This window comes from Rhipicephalus microplus, chromosome 4 (assembly GCF_043290135.1).
Source record: "Rhipicephalus microplus isolate Deutch F79 chromosome 4, USDA_Rmic, whole genome shotgun sequence".
Lineage (NCBI taxonomy): Eukaryota > Metazoa > Arthropoda > Arachnida > Ixodida > Ixodidae > Rhipicephalus > Rhipicephalus microplus.
The window spans coordinates 195,716,936-195,736,215 of NC_134703.1; the positions used below are offsets into that span (position 1 = coordinate 195,716,936).

At 44.1% G+C, this 19,280-nt stretch overlaps 1 protein-coding gene across 1 annotated transcript in view; it reads right to left on the reverse strand.

The window, feature by feature from the left end:
- Positions 1-19,280, reverse strand: part of LOC119172551 (putative defense protein 2) — a 189,089-nt gene that overhangs the window by 122,626 nt on the left and 47,183 nt on the right. The window contains exon 2 of the mRNA XM_075893903.1: positions 6,406-6,678. Within this exon, the coding sequence (XP_075750018.1) occupies positions 6,406-6,640 (235 nt within the window). The 5' untranslated portion in view covers positions 6,641-6,678. The remainder of the gene's footprint in view (positions 1-6,405; positions 6,679-19,280) is intronic.

Sequence of the window (19,280 nt, forward strand, 5' to 3'; positions counted from 1 at the left end):
TCACCCTCATCTTTTCTGGTGGCTTCATGCGTCATTTCTAAGTAAGTAGTTAAACAACGTTCACTTGAACTTTGGTTTCTTTAATTTTCCACCAAAATGATAAGGCGATTTGATAAAGGTTTCGGACCACTCTATTTCAAGCGGCAAAAGTTTACAGTCATGTCGCTGACATAACTAAAAAGAGAAAGAAATCAAGAAAACAAAATGTATGTAGGTAAGTCCGCGATCGTCTACGTTTGTTGCGCTCGATTTTGTAGACTGCTGGAGCACTGTCAGGTTGCTCTATCACACATATAGGACACGCTCCCCTCATAAACTTCTCTCACTGGTGAACTATGGCGGAAAAACGAAATCATGTTATAGCCTACTATTTATTCAGTTTATTACCCTGCATGAGGCGTCTGCATAAGCAGGCGTTTGGTGTGTAGCGACACCACGGACCCCAGCTAACGGGGGAGTCTCGACCTCCTCCCACGCCTAGTCGTGCGTGCCTGAACTTTGTCCGGAGAAAAGGGGATCCTGGGGGTTGAGCCGACGCTGGTTAAATGGACCTTTAAGGGCCCCCAGCAGAGGCAACTTACCCCTTTGGCCCCGGCTTCACGTAGACGGCACCCCTGGGCTAGACCCAGGGGAAATCGGCAGTCGCCTTTTCCTGTTTTTCTCCCTCCCGATCTTCGTAATTTCTCTCTTCCAATCTTTCCTGTCATTTCCTCACTTCTGTTTACTTCAATCTTCCCGGCGGCAAGGGTTAACCTTGTGTATGTTCCCTCTCTTAGTCACATATTATTGGGTTATAGTGGCTTTTTACAGCTGGCGCTGGTATGTCTTTATAATTGTGCTGCCACGTCCCCATGTTGGGCTCGATAGTATATACATTATGGCTTCTTTTTCATTTCTTAAACTGTCTCATCGGCCTTCTCCTAAGAGGGGACGCATCGAAGCAACACTGTATTTATTCATGAAGCAAAAAAAATTTCCCGCGCTTCCATGTGACCCGATGTGAAACACAAGAACGCAAAAACTATCTCTCCGTATGTAGTTTACAAATGCTTCACCAGTACCCTTGGTTCGGGGTATCAGGCTACACGTATGGCTAGTGAGGGCCTTCTTCTAGAAGTCCAAATCCAGACCTAGTATGAAAACCAGACAAGACTCACCTCTTTTGGAACCACACCAGTATCTATCATACCACACCGTTCCTTGAACAGTTCCCGAGGCGTAGTGTCTGAGCAAGGCCTAACTAACCAGAGAGAGAGTGAGATTTTTTAGGGCTGGAACGAACAGCATGTAACGCATGTACAGAGATTTGGGATTAGGCGTGACAACAAAGAAATCCCGACAAAGCACCTCATTCTTACATTTTGCACAATAAAACTTCCAGAACACGTCGAAACAGGCTACTTGAAGTTAAAGGTCTGACCCTACAACCCCAACCCCCGACGTTTTTTTAAGTGCCAGCTATTCGGCCATGGTTCTCAGAGTTGCTGAGACCATCAAACCTGTGCAAAGTGTACTTCGCACGAACACGCTATAGACAAATGTGAAGAAGCGACTACCTACTGCGCGAACTGCGATGGTGGACACCCCGCTTACTCTCGCACATGGCCTACGTAGAAACATGAAAAAGAAGTACTCACACTGAAAGTAAATGAAAACATCTCGTTCAGGGAGGCGCAAAAGTGTCTACCAATGCAGGGTCTTTCGTTCGTGAAAGTGGCACGAAAGAGGAGAGTGCTACCAAATACCACGGCGTCCGCACGTACCGCACAAAGTGGACGAGCGGCAGTGTCATTCACTCCCTCAGCGGAAGTAGCACAGGCGCTTCCGCCCACAAAAGGCTTGCAGGCCTCCGGACCTGAAACCCCACGGCTTTCTGTCTCGACAGATAGCCCTGTCGCGAGCGGGCATCCTGCACCTCGTCCGAGGTGATAAACACAACAGCAATTCCAACGGTTTTTTTGGTGCCGATGGATATGCGTGGCTCTTTGGAGCACGCAAGAAAATCAAAAACCATCAGTACGGGGCCTGACAAAGACTCCAAGGTCTTGACGGGGCCTAACAAGAGCCTGACAAGGGCCTGACAAGGGCCTGACAAGGTCTTGACTTGACGCAATACTTCTTTAGTACACACAGCACTCATTTACACGCATAATGAATACACAAAGTTTACAACGGAACGTCAGAGGACTGCTCAAAAACCTCCACGATATCAAATAACTCTTACACAAACATTCTCCAAAAGTGCTGTGTGTACAAGAGACACAGCTGAATTCCAGGAACACCAGTTTTCTACGTCTTTATGTAATATTCAGAAAGGGCCGCACTGACGCAGTAGCATCATCTGGTGGTGTGGCCATTATAGTTGATCAGGGCGTAGCGTGTACACAATTACCACTACACCCACCCCTGCTCGAGCAGTTCTTTTGAACAAACTTGTCACCATCTGCTCTCTTTACATACTTCCACAGTACCGTCTCAAAAAAGACGAATTCCAGTCACTGATAGATGAACTACCGGATCCCTATGTGGTCCTTGAGGATCTGAATGCACATAATGGTCCATGGGGCGACTCTCGCTGTGATGCACGAGGTCGCCTAATCGAACAGTTCCTCTTTTCTTCGGGGGCGTGTCTGTTGAATAGGAAACTGCCAACATACTTTAGCCTCACCAACAAAACCTACTGATGCATAGATCTCAACGTAGTGTCCCCATCCCTTGTACCCCTGCTTTAATTGAAAGTGAACAACAATTCCTTCGGAAGTGTCCACTTTCCGATAATTGTAAGTACACCACTAAATAAAGGTCCTCCACATGTTTTGAGGTTGCAAACTGACAAAGCAGACTGGGAAAATTCAGAGAAGCTACTCGCTTAATTTGGTCGGACATATGTCAATTAGGTATAAATGCAGCTGTCGACTTTTTGACAGCACTTCTTATTGATGCTGCAACAAAGTGTATTCCACAAGCTAGACGGTCCACCAGGCGACACATTCTTTGGTGGAACAGTGAGTGTCGCAATACACGTTGAAAGCAAAATAAAGCATGGAAGCTGCTTCGAGACTCTCCGACAGCACAGAATCTCACAAATTTTAAAAACATAAAGTCTCAAGGCAAGAGGACGCGCTGACAGGCCAGAAGGGAAAGTTGACACAACTTTATATCAGGCTTTAATTCATATGCACAGGAGGCTAAAGCCTGGAACATGGTTAGGAGAATAGCAAGAAGACAAATGCATTCACTCCCTCTCGTAAACACACAAGATAACAGCTTGGAAGATCAAACAAAGTTTTTCGGCGCACACTTCGGAAAAGTGTCCAGCTCGTCACACTATGGTGAAGCCTTCCAAAATACAAAACAAAAATTGAAAAGAAGAAACTAGAACACAAATGTACAACACACAGAGCATACAACCAAGCTTTTGGCTTAGCTGTGCTCCAAACATCACAAAACTCGTGCAGTCATTCCACCCCAGGTTCTGATCATGTGGTGTACGAAATGTTGAAAAAGCTACCAATCAAAACGCAAGAAACCCTACCTTGCTTGCACAATGCTATCTGATTCTATGGAGCTATCTCCACTTTTTGCAAAGAGGCTATAATTATTCCCATTTTAAAATAGGGCAAGCACCCTTCTACAGTTTCGTGTTATAGGCCCATTGCACTTACAAGCTGCCTTTGTAAACTTTCTGAAAAGATAATAAACCACCGAGTTTTACATTTCCTTGAAACTCACAATCTGCTCGACCGATTTCAGTGTGAATTTCAAGATGATAGACCTACCACCGACCATCTGGTGCGTATCGAGGCAGAGATTTGAGAGCTTTCGTCAGCAAACAATACTTCCTCTCTTTGTTCCTCGATATTGAGAATGCTTACGACACAACACGGCGCTTTGGCATATTAAGATACTTGTCTCAACTATGTGCGCGCGATAGAATGCGTTCCGTAATCGAGAGTTACTTGTCCAATCAGACATTCCGTGTCCGTGTGGGAAGTGTTCTCTCCCAAACATCTGTTCAAGAAATGGGAGTACCGCTAGGTGGTGTACATATTTGTACAATTTATATTATCAAAATGAATTTCTTGCACCTATCCATCCCCCGCAATATGTTCTAATTGGGCAGAAGAAAATGGATTCTGACTGAACCCCCAAAGAAGCACATGTGTCTTGTTCTCACAAAAGAGAGGCATGCACCCAGAACCTGACATTCAACTGAATGTTCAACATCTGTCTGGTATTTCTGAGCATAAATTATTGGGCTAAATCTTAGACCACAAGTTGACCTTCAAACCGCACATCAAGAATTTTAAAAATGTGTAAAAGCCATGAATGTTCAAAAGGTGTTGTCACTACGTGGCGTAGAAACAGGCAATGTCTAATGAATTGGTAAAAAGCCTCATTCTCAACCGGTTAAATTATGGGGCCATCGTTTATCAGTCTGCGACTCAAATTGTCTTGAAGATGCTGGACCCCGTGAATCACATGGACATTCGCCTTTCCACGGGTGCTTTTCGCACCAGCCCCGTAGAAAGCTTTTACGTTGAGTCAAAAGGGTGTTCACTTCATCTGCAGGGAACATACATGTTTTTGTATATTTCCTTAAGGTGAAACCAGACAAGAAGCACCCCTCATACTACACTAATAATGATTTATCGAGCTCCATTCTGTTTCGAAACAGGCCTTCGATGAGGCCACCCTACTCAGTTTGCCTCACGGATCTAGCTGAGGAAACTGGTGTCTCACTGGAACACAGTTTAATGGCTCCTGTAGAATAGCCACCACCGTGGCAGTAGCACGCTATAGACTGTGGCGTGCCTTCTCTAGAAGTTGTAAAACACGCGCCCATCGCCCATATCCGAACATATTCCTGGAACTTCAACACATACACACGTCCTGAGTTCTTTACAGATGCCTCAAAATCTGACTCTTCTGTGTCCTACGCTGCTGTCGTCCCATACTTCTCGGATGCTGGTCCTCTACATCCAGTCACAAGTATCTGCACAGTGGAAGCTTACGCGATACTTGTTGCCGCTAAACATATCAAACAATTACAACTTCAAAAAGAACTTATTTATACAGGCTCCCTCAGTGTGGTAATAGCTCTGCAAGCTCTTAAAAAACAAAAACCTTGTCCTCATTGCATTTTACTCTATTTTATGCACACTCTACACACTCAAGCAGCATATTGCAGTGCGCTTGGTGCCAGGGCACCGTGAGATCCAAGGAAACGTGATGGTGAATCAGCTTGCTGCGTCCGTCCACGAAAGCACTACCACTACACCCATATCACTCCCGGCCCTCGATCTTAAACCGTCTCTCAAACGAAATCTCAGAGACTACTTTCAGAGTGAGTGAGATAGACACGCAAAAAACAAACTACACGTTAGTAAGCCACACCTTGGTCCTTGGCCACCAGTATCAAAATCACGTCGGACAGACGTAACACTAACGAGGCTCAGGATAGGACAGACATACACGACACACTCATATATTTTGTCCGGTGGCGGTCCACTATTGTGTGACAGATGTGGTGAAGCACTAACAGTTCTTCACATTTTAATTCAGTGTGAACAATTTGACACTTTAAGAAGACACTTCCCATTACCCTACCGACAACATGTACCCCTACACCCTGCCATGTTTGACGGTAAGAAACCACTTTTCACTCATAAATTGATGCTAGCTTTTAAGGGGTGTCCGCTTCCACCATGTATTAAAACCTGGTATGTGCAGCATGACCTCTCAAGAGAGGTTGCTGCTGCGGGGACTACCTCTAAAAGCACTTGCCTCGTGGCCCTTGGACAAGAGGGCACTGATGAGGCATTTGTGCTAGTGCCAACTATTTTTACACATGGCTTTATTATCAAAATGCTTTGTCACCCATTTTTACTATACATATAACGCCACTGTCAAGATTTTAATAGTTTGTTTTACCCGCGTTTGCGCAAGGAATTTTAAGGCCCCTATATAGCCACGCACCATATCATTGTACACATCTGTAGTAACTGATATGGCGCTCTTTGACTATCAACTGGCCCTTGCGCCATAAAGCACCACACATCATCAACATATTCAGGTGATTATCAGGCACCACTAACAGCTTCAGAAAAGGAGTTCACTAGGCGATTACTCTTTGGCACAATATACAGACACTCCATGTTACAAGACGTTCAGCGATGTAGATACAAGCCACCCGAAGAGTGTCTATGATAAATGCATCAACGATAGTGCTGAGCTCTTGTTAAAAAAATAATAACACAAAACAGTGACACAAATACAGCACCAAGCTTCATACAAACTTACCAATTATTATTTACTACTAATATACAAATATGTTACGTCCCTCGTTCCATTCCTCTCTATATAGCACTACCTGCTTTACGAGACGACTGATAGAATACCCACCTTCAATGATGTCATCCTCTGTAAAGTTGACGTGATTCTGCGTGAGCCTGTAGCGGCTTTTTCTAGATGTGTCCTCGGAACCATGTCTAGGAACCATAGTTGCACAGGCCTCACTCGGCGCACCGGATGATCTGGCAGCGACATTCGTTATCGCAAGCACTGTGGATGCAGCGACACAAAGCACCAAGTTGAACGTATGCATTCTGCGTAGTCGTAGGGATTTCCTGATGTTCATATGGTGAACAGTGGTTTTGAGATGAGCATTTAGGGTCACTGAAATGAATAAGCAGTGCGAGCAAGAAGTTACATTTATGACTTAATAAATGCATCCACCACGACATATGATGCTAGAAATAAAGAACTAAATATGACGCGCACAACACTGTTATACATTCTTGCTTATACTGGTTCCTTCGAGCAGTTCGACATGCCTGAAGAACGAGTCATTTACTAACATATTTCCTAATACATTAACGTACACATATGGGGACTTCTACTTACTGGTGAAGCCGCTTCATTTTGAAATATTTTAAACCGTTAAGCAGAACATGTTGGCAAAACTGTGTTATTATTATTTGTTTAAAAAATTATTTCTCGTCTATTTTTTTCAAATACTGCGTAACTAGCAGTGATTGATGTTACCCTTATATACACACAAGAATAGAACCAAAAGTTTTATTCCTTGGAGTCTGCCATGACACTCCGATACCAGACTCACTCGTCAACATGCCAATAGCCCAATTGTATCTAGTATGTATTATAGAATGAGTTTGCGGAATTCTCTCCCGAGGAGTGCCCCTCAATGGCTTACCGAGAGGTACCTTGTCATGTGGGACCTTACGATATATAAATACTCCGCGTGTCGCTTCAACCTATAACTTTAATGAGTGTGGCTATTTGATATTCATGTGTGATCGACAACGCTATTCTCTTGATGCGCTTACATATTCCAAAGCACCGCTCAGAACGGCGTGTTGCAAACGTATCGTTTTCTCGCCGCGTCGTCGGCTTGTTTTGTTGTTCTAGAGCTGCCTTTCATGGAGTACACATACAATTGTGTACAAGAACTTCGAAAGTGCGTCACACGCTGCGCATTGCTTCAAACGGCCTAAACGTTGGTGTACACAGTACTGCAGACTTCCTAAGCAGATAAATATCAATCATCATTTTCACTTGCTGCATTTTGTTGCAGATGGTGGTTCTCCTGGTTTCATGTTCGACGATCGTTTGACCTGATGATAGTTATAGCGCGAGAACAGAACGATGAAAAAGGGACCAGAAAGAGACGAGCGCTAATTCCAACTCTCTCAGTAAAAAGTCAGCGCTCGTCTCCTCCTCGTCCTTTAGTTCTCACTCTGTTTTTGCACTGCAACTATCATCATGTCATACCAACTTGCCCAAACCACCACACTTCCAAGATTGTTAGACGTGTCGCGTTCCAGTACCAACGTGAAAAGTATTTTTTTCTGCACTCGCAATGAATACAATATAAAAAAGAAGCTACGCATTCATTTTTGGGTCAAAAAGATTATTCTTATTATGCAACTACTCCGGATTACTGGCGGCAGAGTAAGAAGATAACTAGTTACACAAAAATAACTTTAACTACTGAAACTCATACAGAACAACATTTTTTTTTGGAATGTGATGCTTCGTGCCTTGGAACTATGTGACGCGAATTTCAGGCGTTTTTGACAGTTCGCCCTATTACCTGGCTGACTAGGGAGTATTAACATTATGGAAAGTTGAGCGAGTTGGTTTGAGGAAATTCTTGGAAACGTTTCGGCATGTGCACTGTTGACGGGAAAACGATAGACGGGAAGACAAACAAGTGCGAACTCGCGAGTCACTTTATTGAAAGAAACACGCAGAACATGTATTCCAGCGTAGCTTAAGAGCGCATGTGCGTGAAAATCAAGCAACAGAAAACAAGAAAATGGGAAATAAAAAATAAAACAATAACACCCCCATTACAAAAATCAGCGCCGCCGTGTACAAACGTCCAGCGCCATGTCTGATTATGGGCACACTATCGCGCTGGTACTGGCAGCGTCCCAGCACTAGCTCTGGGAGGCACTGTGTACTCAGCGCAAAATGGCTTAACAGGGTTAAAACAAGGGTGCCCTTTCGCCATAATTAAATAAATGAATATAATTGTAAAAAGCGATATTGCACACATTCACATTAAAAAGATATTAAAACATAAAAGAAAAATTGAAATGTCCAACGACAGGATTTCAACTTGTCATTTTTGAATTCTAAGCCTAGTAGTCTACCCATTACGTCTCGCCAGAACATGTTGATTAGTTTGTAAAATGACTATTTGTCCTAAGAACACGCCGTTCGGCTTCATATTTACAAGTCGCGCAGTCAGTATTGACGCGATAATTCTTTCTAAATAACAATTGCGTCTTTATTCAACAGTGACGAACGGCTTCCGGGCACCGAATGACTTGCGGTATTGGCAAGAGCGCAAAGTTTTTCGAAGAATCCAGATCTTAACTCTGAAGAATCTCAAATTGACTAGAGAAGCAATCACAGGTTGTCAGCTGTCGCGGTCGATATTTTTTTCTTTGATAGTCGCTTCTCGCACTTGCTACTGGTCAACATGCACAAAGTATTTTAAATGACTTCTTCGGTACGTATGCGGAAACATGATTGAATATTCAGTAACTTTCTCGCGCTATCTATGACCTGGCGCTCTTTCGACATCAAATGGCCGAAGTCCCACAAAGCACCACACATCATCAACTTTCTCGCGCTATTGGCTGCGAGATTGAGTACAGTCGCCGCCTGGTGGCAAGTAGCCGAAACGGCGAAGTGTGAATTGCTCCTTGCGTCGTCTGCTAGCCATGTCATGTTCCTGGTGCACGTACGTCAACCGCGTTCTCAATGTGTTGTTTGTGTGGTCATGTCAGCGCGAGTGTAACTTTTTTTTTACGTTTGTCTGAAACGACGTACGAAAACACTTGGTCTTGTTCGGCCACTAATGCATTGTAGTAAGATCGGTGAGTCCAACATTTCACAGTGCTGTTTATTGTCGTCGTATCCTCCATTCACCAGAATGAATTATGAATGGGTGCCACTTCCTGTTTCAAGCGCATCGCAAAATACTCTTGGCATCCTGCCAAACATGAGCACTATTCAATGGTGTATGAATGTAGCGTTCTAAAGCGACACTGTAGTAACACCCACACACACACACACACACACTCAAGGCCATGCACTTGCGCGCTCTTGGTATGTGTACAACTAGGAAACTGTAGTTTATTGATCATGCGAAGAGCCTTAGTTATGCTTATCTGGTTGTGGTACCACTACATAGAAATAAAATAAAATTGGAAAATCGTACGTACAGCGGAAATTGATGATATGTGAAGCACGAGTGAGAAAGGTTGATATGTCACTTTTAAATCAGCACAACATTACGAGTTGGAGGTTAATGATGCCATACGTGATTTCCATGTCATGATTATCATGTTTAGATGTGTTGTTTACCTTTGGCTTCTATCACATCACCTGATACCAGATTTGGTATATGTGAAGCTAGCAAAACGGCAGCGAGCACGCTATAAGCGTGGTATGACGTCATATTCTTATATCACACGCGTGTCACGATTATGTTGTTTGCAGCAGTCACATAACTTCGTCATCAATTGGTGTCATGTAACTCCAAGTTCGGTATATGTAGAGCAGGCAAAACGGCCGCGAGTACATCATAAGGGGCCCAATCTACTCCAATGTAGCGTTGACGCGTAAGCACGCGGGGCACAGCGACGCTAAGGGAGCAAAACGTCACTCTTTAGTCAGACGCTAGGCGTGACCAGCGTCCGTCGGCGTGGGCGGACGGCAACCAGCGCGAAATGCGACATGCTGCATTTCGCACCAATGCCTTAGGCAGACAACACTGCGTCTCCCTTTTTTCGTGACGGAGGGACGCCGGATGCGATGAAACCTGCGGGCGTCAAAGCAATGAAGCGCGGCACGTGCCTGCGACTTCACGGCAGGACCAGCGCCTGGCGTGGCAACACCAGCGTGAGCGACGAAATGACCGCCGGCGAGCACGCGCACCACGTCACGTCAAACTTTATTGGCGCCTTAAGTGTGGAATGTATTCATGTTCTCACAAGAAACGCATCTCACGATAATCATGTTTGCACCAGTGACACCTTCGTCATCCATTGGTGTCACGTAATACCAAATTGATCATATGTGAAGCTAGCAAAAAGGTCGTGAGCGTATCACGAGTGTGCATGTAGTCATGTTCTTACATGACACGCATGTCGTGATTTTCATGTTAGGGTCTGTCGCTTGTGTTCGCCATGCAATCATGTCATACCACACCAGTTATGCAACATATTATGTGAAGGAAACCATCGCAAGAGCTGCAGGACCATGATTTGTAAATCATGACACTCATGACATACGTGTCTAGATTTTCATGTTGTGACTACTCAAATATGTTCTTCATACAGTCATGTTATGCCATACCAAGTTTGGTATGATACCATTATCGAAATGGCCTGCAGAGCTAAAAGCCGTAAGCGGCTAGATATATCGATAGATAGAGATATACGCTCAAAATCACCGAAGTTCGCTAAGAAATGCTTCGCATTTATTACTATCCCTTAAACTGTGACACATGGTGCCTAAACTGTACCTAAAACAGAGACACCTTGCTCAACCGTGTGTTTAGATTTAAGAACGCTTTGAAGAGCCCAGACGTTGAAAATTATTCAGACGCCAAGCCTTGTATGAGATGTCGTATATTTTGCTGAATATTTTATCTTTTTTCATTGTCTTCAGCACTTAGTGGCATTTTAGGGATCGACGGAAGGCTGCGGTCATTTTGTGGCTGAAAAAAAAACATGCTTGTCCCATTGACGAGGACTTTGTTGTAGCACTGTCATACACGTAATCTATTGATGACAGATTTCTGCTGACCTCCTATATCAGATATGTATATATTTACTGGTGCAAGAACATGTGTGGTCACGCGGTAAACGCAGTGTAGCACAAAGCGCTGTCAGCTACTAAGCTTTGCTGGCTATACTTATCGACTGTCTCACATTTTGGGGTAAACAGAATGACAAAAAAAAAGTCATACGAGTATAAGGTGGGAATGGTGGTACTCTACTAATCGCACATATAAGCCGTCTTTATAAGATCTCTCTTTTTCTCTTGTTTGTACTACACACATAAAAAAGTTGTAATTAAGTAGTTCATTCATGCTACAGCAATACGTAGCAGGCGGAACACAAGCTAACCACGTACTAACAACACAGCTAAGGCTTCATTTAGTGCGAAGGTGTCAAGAAAGTCTTCCCAAGGCGAGCATCCCTACGAAAGGCATAATGCGCTTTATTCGGGGGTAATGTCAACGTTGCATAGGCGTCATTTACCGATTCAGTAGAAAATAGCTTAGATATTAACAGTGAACTGTAGTCAACGCATTTTATCCGTCGACAATCCGCTCAGACCGCACGCAACGAAGCGCCACGGCGTGTATTTGTATACGTGCCGCCGACGTCCTATCCACACTTGCGCGAGACGGTGCTGCCACCTATTGCCCAATCTCGCCGCGAATAGCACTATACAGCAGGCGTGCCAGTGTAGCTGTTTGCATTTATATGGTTACCTGCAACTGAGAAACTGCCAAAGAAAATACCAATGCAATCCGCTGAAAAATCTGCCAGTGTACTAGATCACTAAGGCGTACCAAATTACCAACTCAAAATTATTTGCGCGTTCTTACAGAAGTACTGGCAGCTGTGCTCGGAAGGAAGCTTTGGAGGACAGCCTGCGTTTCTGAAAGTACGACACATCGATCGTCATTGCTCCTAGTGCGGACACCGTGCACAAGAAGAAATGGCTTATTTAGGCTCAGGCATGTGTACACTGTCTTTTACAGTCATTCTTACACTTCATAATATTGCCTACTTGAAGCAAAAAGTGCCGGTAGCATGTATACAGACGCGGCCGGGACGATATACCTAAGGCTCACTTGGACGAGGCCCTAGGTAAGGCCGCTCTCGGCACAGCTGAGTTGCGATGCTTGAAGTTCTTTCATTTGAGCTTCGCGACATTCTGTTACCTAAATTGTACCTGAAGTAAGTAGAAATTCAACCGTTGCCAAACATGCATTTCCGCAGTGGCGATATCAAGCGACAGCTGTTTTCCTCGCCTCGGCTGGCAGTGTTTACAGCGCGCGGACGTGCCAGCGAACAAAGTTGTAGTTATATCAATACCAACAAGTAAAGAACCGCTCAAAGAAATAATAAAATCTGCTGAAAACGTGTGCTAGGGAGTCCGTTCATGAAGGCTTACCGAATACCGAATCACCAACTGAAAATCGCGTGTTCTTACATATCAGTCAGTGAAGTGCCGGCTAAACGCGGCCGGCAGCTTACGGTGACAGCCTGCATAGCTGAAAGGGCGACAAATCAATCGTCAGCGCTCCTTGTGTGGATATCGACACAATGCAGAATAGTTGATTTAGGTTCATGGATGTCTAAACTATACTTTACAGTTATTGTCACACTTTAAAACTGTGTGTACAAAGAGTAAGAAGCGCCGGTTACGTATACACTGACGCGGCCGGCACGATAGGCCTAATGCTCGCTGCGCCGGGCACTGGGTAAGACCACTCTCGACACGGTGAGTTGTATTGGTTGAAGTTTCTGCAGTAGAGCTTCGGAACAACTCTAACTATAACCTGAAGTAATTAGAAGGATAAGCATGGCCAGACATTCGTTTATGTTGTGGCGGAATCGAACGATAGCTATTTCTCTTGCCTCCGCTGGGAAATCTTGCGAAGCGGTCGAGAGAGCCTATTTACGTTTCGTCAACTTGGTGGCATAAACAATTTCATGTTTTTGTTAGAAATGGCGTCCAGCTGCAGGCTTATAAATACTGCAACATGGAATCGTTACAGCAATACACGACTGGTGCGAATATGGCCGGTATACGCGGGGGCATGCGAACAACGTGCATTGATTGCTGCCATACGGACGTGCACCGCAAACATTACGTATGCTCTGGATCTGTAAGGGCTGCATCTATCCGTGCCATTGAATCAATTGTTGTACATTCAACGACACCAAAACATACCACGGCGCACGCTACATAAATGTGCACACTGCGCTGGTACGAACAAGGGGTGCTCCATCATTCACTAGCGCTTGCCAGTGAAAATTACAGCGCTTCCAGCACTTCCCAGTGTGCACCAGTATCACAACGGTGAAGCCTACTCCTCCACAGTGCGACAAATCTCTTTCCCAGTGCATACAGCGAAGTATCAGTAAATACCAGCGTGTCTCCAGCGTGTACCAGTGCCAAAGAACGTGCTGGCATCACGCATGGAATGCAATTTTTTGCAACAGGAACACAATGACACTAATTTTACATAAGTGGAATCTACTACGTGCAGAATGTGAAAGTTAGGCACGGCTTGAACAGGTGAGCTCCTGAGTTGTAACTTCATTGGATAGGCTGCTTACGTACTTTCCAGCACACCTTTTCATATGAAACGCTTCTACTAATTCCCGAGTTAACTTATCTTTGTGATAAAAAAAATGATCTTTTCACACAAAACTGGATAATATTGGCAGCTGCTGCAGTGCTCAGCTAGGTGGGGGTAAATTGTAATGTTCTTTAAGGCTAGTGTTAACGTAACGGCCAGTCTGATCGGGGTATACACGACTTCAAGTTAAGAACAATACATTACCTACTCCCGTCCTGCGTCTAACGAACTTTCCACATTCTTTTGCAAGCAAACACTTTTTCTTTGCCATTTTGTCCACCTCATGACACAGTCATTGAACCTCATTGGATGCACTAAAAGCAACTCTACACAAAAATGATTGGTTATATGCTTGACGTCATGTGAAAACCGATAAATGGCAAAGTGTTTTTATGTACATCTTTTATTGCAGACGTCTGCTCTAGTCCACCATTTAAAATCCTAATAATATTTTTTCCGGCTCTGCTTACAGCATTTTCTGGGTATTAGGTCATTTTTAGACGGTTGATATGACGTGAAATGCTAAATTAGTTTTATGAATGCTTGACTTCAACAAGGCACTCATTAGACAAGAGACAGCGATTTTTTTTTTACAATTTGGGAATGGCCTAAGCTAAAGATGAAAAGAGAATTTACTCTTTCATGATTATACAACCAACATATGTCTCCTAATTATAGGTGCAGTGTTAAATCAGCAAACTGCAACTGGTTAATACGGACAACCACCTCATGTGTGAAGATGAGACCCATCCCATATTCTCTACACATCTTTCTCAAAGATTACTAAAAAAAATCATCAACGAGCTGAAAAAAGTTTTGGTCCGGTAAAGCAAGACTTTATAAATGTTCTTGTTCATTCTGGCCAAGAAAATATTGCTGAGGCTTATATAAGCTCAGTTTTTGCTCTCTACTGGTGCGCGAAAACTGATATTATCAAGGACGTTATGAGCATATTGTGGCTTTCGCGAAACACTGGAGCATTTTATGCCAGACTGTTTCACATCCGTTACACGAGCATTGCTCGTTAAGACGTTTAAATTTTTTGTATCTATTTGTAATACTGTGGACGATTGTATCTTGCAAAGAGGGCGTGCCACCAGAACCCTTAAGTGCTGCTGACTTTATGAACCTGATGAATCTGGCCACGCTTGTACAGGAGTTTTGTTTTTCATTTCGTTGTTTTTGTCACACACTTTGTTTTTTTTTTCTGGCATCTTCACTGCTCTATTTCTTATACTCGTTTCCTAGAAGTGCTTTTTTTTAAAGAACGAGAGCTGTCGTGAGATCAGAACACGGGTCAGGCGCGTCGCCGCAGTTGTCCGCCACCGCTGCCGGTGTCCGTAACGACTATCGTACGAAATAACAAAAACAAAAACCTCAGTAAATCAAAAAGATCCATTGCGTGCCAGTACAGTATTGAACGAATAAGTCACGCCGGTGCTTGGGACTTGTATGCAACGCAGACTTAAACAGGCTTGATGTCGGGAATGGAAGAGCATCAATATCAGTAATAAAGTGTTTTTTAACAGAAAAGGAACAACGAGACGTCACATAGTGCGAATAGCCTAATGAGGGGGTCGCAAATGCTCCTACCGGTTACAACAGGTTGTACTTGATCACACAATAACTGGGGCGCACACTCACTCAAGCATGATTCCTCAACGTCGTCAGCCGCTGCATGAACATTTCTTGCAAGTGAATAGCGGATACCAAGCTTCTTCGAAAATTAACGAAGGGTAGCGTAGTGGAATGCCCGGTACCTATAATTTTATCAGGAAGCGTGATTGCCTACATTGCCTTGTCGTTTCCTTATCCCAACGCTTCAGGCATTTTTGTAATTTTGTGACTGAGCACTAAGATGATCTCAGTATGCTTTTAAAAGCGATCTAGACACAACGTTTCTTGCCCATTGGCATTGGTCTTCAACACCTCGAATTACTTTTGTTCAGAAACAACTAGACAGGATAACTAAAAATCGAAGATTTGCTTTCAGCACAGCTTTCGAATCGGAATCTTACGACAGAATTCAATAAGGCGTTCCCATCTAAACCAAATTGCATTCACACAATGATTTAATACCCGCCAGCAGGGTTATCTTACACACAGAAGGAAATAATATCATAGCCAGAGATGCTTAGTAATGGATGTAAAGAGAAGTGTAGGTGTATACCCACATTCACTTTTTTTCATTGAAGGAGTACTGACACTAACTTTAAAAATTTGTGGATTTCTGCTGTACATAAAAGCACGGTATCGAGGACCCAGAAAATGTATTCTGGTGCCTCGAAATGCATTGAATTGGTTTTTATTATCACTTTTTCTAAACCCACTTTCGGTTTCGATTGCGAAGAGGCGGCTTCACAGCGACGTATCAAGTCAGGCTGACGTATGCCTCAGTGACGTGGGGACTGAGACATTCGCAGAAACTCTTGACGTACCAGTATAGCTTTAATGTCTGCTGGAAACAGAGACGCTTGCGTGTGGGGTCTGATGCTGGATTTGCATCGCGATAATGTGCTGAAGTAGCGTACAGCGTGGGCACAGCTTCCGGCTCCGGATATCGCTTCTTTGGCAGCGCGACGCCGAACTTAAGAAGGTACCGGTGTTTCCCCATCCGTTAGCAATCTGGGCCGAAATGCAGCGAGCAAATCCGGCTTCGCTTGGCTGGCGTCCAGTCGCAGCTGCGATCGTGACGCACAAAGTCTACCCACACTTGTCTCACCGCTAGGTCGTCCGGGATACTGTGCAGATTGACGTCGCCCCCAGTTTTGAAACCACAACCTTTGACGGCACAAGGAGTGGGTGGCATCGGGAAACAGAGATGCGGTGATCGGAAAAACAATAAAACCACACTCGCATCGTTTCGCATACAACAGAGGGGTCTCAGCATTCGATCACTGTCGATTTGCCTACGAAGTGTCGCAGCAAAATGGACAGCGCACAGCACAACTACGAATGACGCCGGTCAGCGGCGCACCGCTAGACAGGCAGTCGAGAAGGTGCGCTGGTCGCGCTTTCTTCCATTTCATTTGTGTCGTTACCCCAACGCGCGCGCATTTACATAACGTCACAATTTTCTGTGCACCTGACTCTAAACGTCAAGCGCTGTACCTGACGGTGGAGCTGCATTGCAAGAACCGTGAGAAGAGAACTTTAAAATTAAATAAAATGTTTTATATGACTTTTCCGGTTACGGTGTGGGGACAACGTTAACACTACATTCTAAGAAAATGATAAACGTCTGTTTTGCCGGAACTCGAAATTGTGTCAGTACTCCTTTAAGACTACCAGACTTCACCTGCGTTTTTCAAGCTTAACTTTCGGCAATAAATCTAGAGCTATGGAAGCAATTTCGAACTCCCATAATGCAATCAAAATCATTTATTCCCTGTCAGTATTTACATTGATGACGGCGTCATCAGAGTATAAGGCCTTAAAGAGGCTCCTTATGCTATTCCCCGCCTCAACTGCAGCTACTGATATTAGTATGAAAACCTGGTGGTTTTAAACTCTAATAAACGAAATCACCGATTATCTAGCACCAGCGCAATAAATATTGTAGTACTATCGGTCTCTCTAGAAGTGGCGCCAACAACTGTGACAAGCTACAGAAAACATCTGCTTCGTACAGATGTTATGGAAGCAATAACGTCGTCGACAGAATTTACTCATAAATTTCGTGGAAAATCTAATGTTGTCCTACAAAACAGTTACCAGTAATAATAACTACCTCTTGGTGTCGTGTGCGCCCAATATATTTGCGTTCACACAGGGCTGGTCTGACGATACGATCTTCATGCAATGTCTGTTCAGAATCAGAAACAATCGAACACTAATTTTTGTCATATCAGCGATACAGATTGCTAAGAAAAAGACATTTAGTATAATCCCATTCACTTGCAGAGGCTCAGCTTCTTAATTGTAAACGTACTTCCCTTTGGTGCTTCCAGTCTGGGCTTCAGCCACAAGAACGTTTTTGGCGCAGTTTTTACTTTTCATAATAAAACTAAAATAAATAAAGTTTCACTTTCCCTTTTTGAGCACTATATTTCTGCAGGAAATATTTAAGAAAAAAAGCATGGTTTGATCAACGACGTTATGTCCAAGATAACGAATGTATTGTCTGATCTGAACAAGTGAAAAAGAATTAGTGCACTCCTTCTATTATACCTACGGTTTTTACTCGGGGGTTGGGGTGGCGTAAAAGTCTCACAAATTCACGCCATAAATTCTTGGCCAACCTCCCTGAATAGTTATGAGCTATGGTTGCGCTATATGAATGCCAGCCCACTACCCATAGATTAAGATCATTAATGACGTAGTGGGCATTTCGCAAGTTCGTTTGCAGGAGTTACCCAAAGAGTGTTAGAAAAGGCTCTGAAAGGCCGCTCTTCGTGCTTTCGCTGTGACAGTGCTGCGCGTCCCGCGTAGGCCTGGCGTTTTTTTTAATGTGAAGCATTTCTTACTGAATTTCGGCAAATTTGAGCGTATCTATTCATCTATCAATCTTGATGCTTATGTTTGGGTGCTCTCGTGGTCACCCCTTTAACTTGGCTTGTGTCACGTGTTCAAGACCCGATCTCTACACCAAGAACGTCCATGTTTATCTTACCGCTCATGCCTCCCCCTCCCCCCATTCTTCTTTCTTCTCGATTCTCCAGCTTGTCACGTAGCCGCATTCATCCGGAACATACTCCCAAGACACCAAGACAATCACGAGGCAGTCTCGCTACTCCAGATCACTTGGCTCGCTGACTTGCCTTCAGAATATATGCTAACTGAACGAGTCGCTTTCCTTGCCTTTCCAGAAGCTAGTCACCCTAAAGCATTCGCGCAATATTATTCTCTCCTGGGTACGCTGACAATCCCATTAAGGTAGTGTAGCACTGAACGTGCACTACTGTCAACAAAGGAACACACTTTGCAGCTCCCAACATCGAGGCTTCTGCGTTCAAGCTGTAGCACAAATGACTTTCTCGATGCGTTTCCTGTCAAGTGGGTGACCAGGTATGACTGGTCTTCCCACCAAAGATCTCCTCTGAACTTCCACTGGACGACTGGTTGGCTCTATAAGACGAGCAGCAACTTCTTAACATTAGCGTTGAGCTTTAAATCCTTCAGCAGGGCATCGTTGTGGCAGGTATGGCCTGGCGCATGTGGTGAGGCGTCAGGCAAAGCACGAAGCCTTGGTGTGACAGCATTTTCGTGAATGACTGCATGAGGAGGCGCATAATAGCCATCATCTTGTGACCATGGTACTTCCAATCGCTTTGCCTGTTCTTTGCTAAAAGCCGCTGTGATGGCCTTGCCACGGTGTCTATACAGTTCAGAACGTTTCTTGAACCAGTTTGAT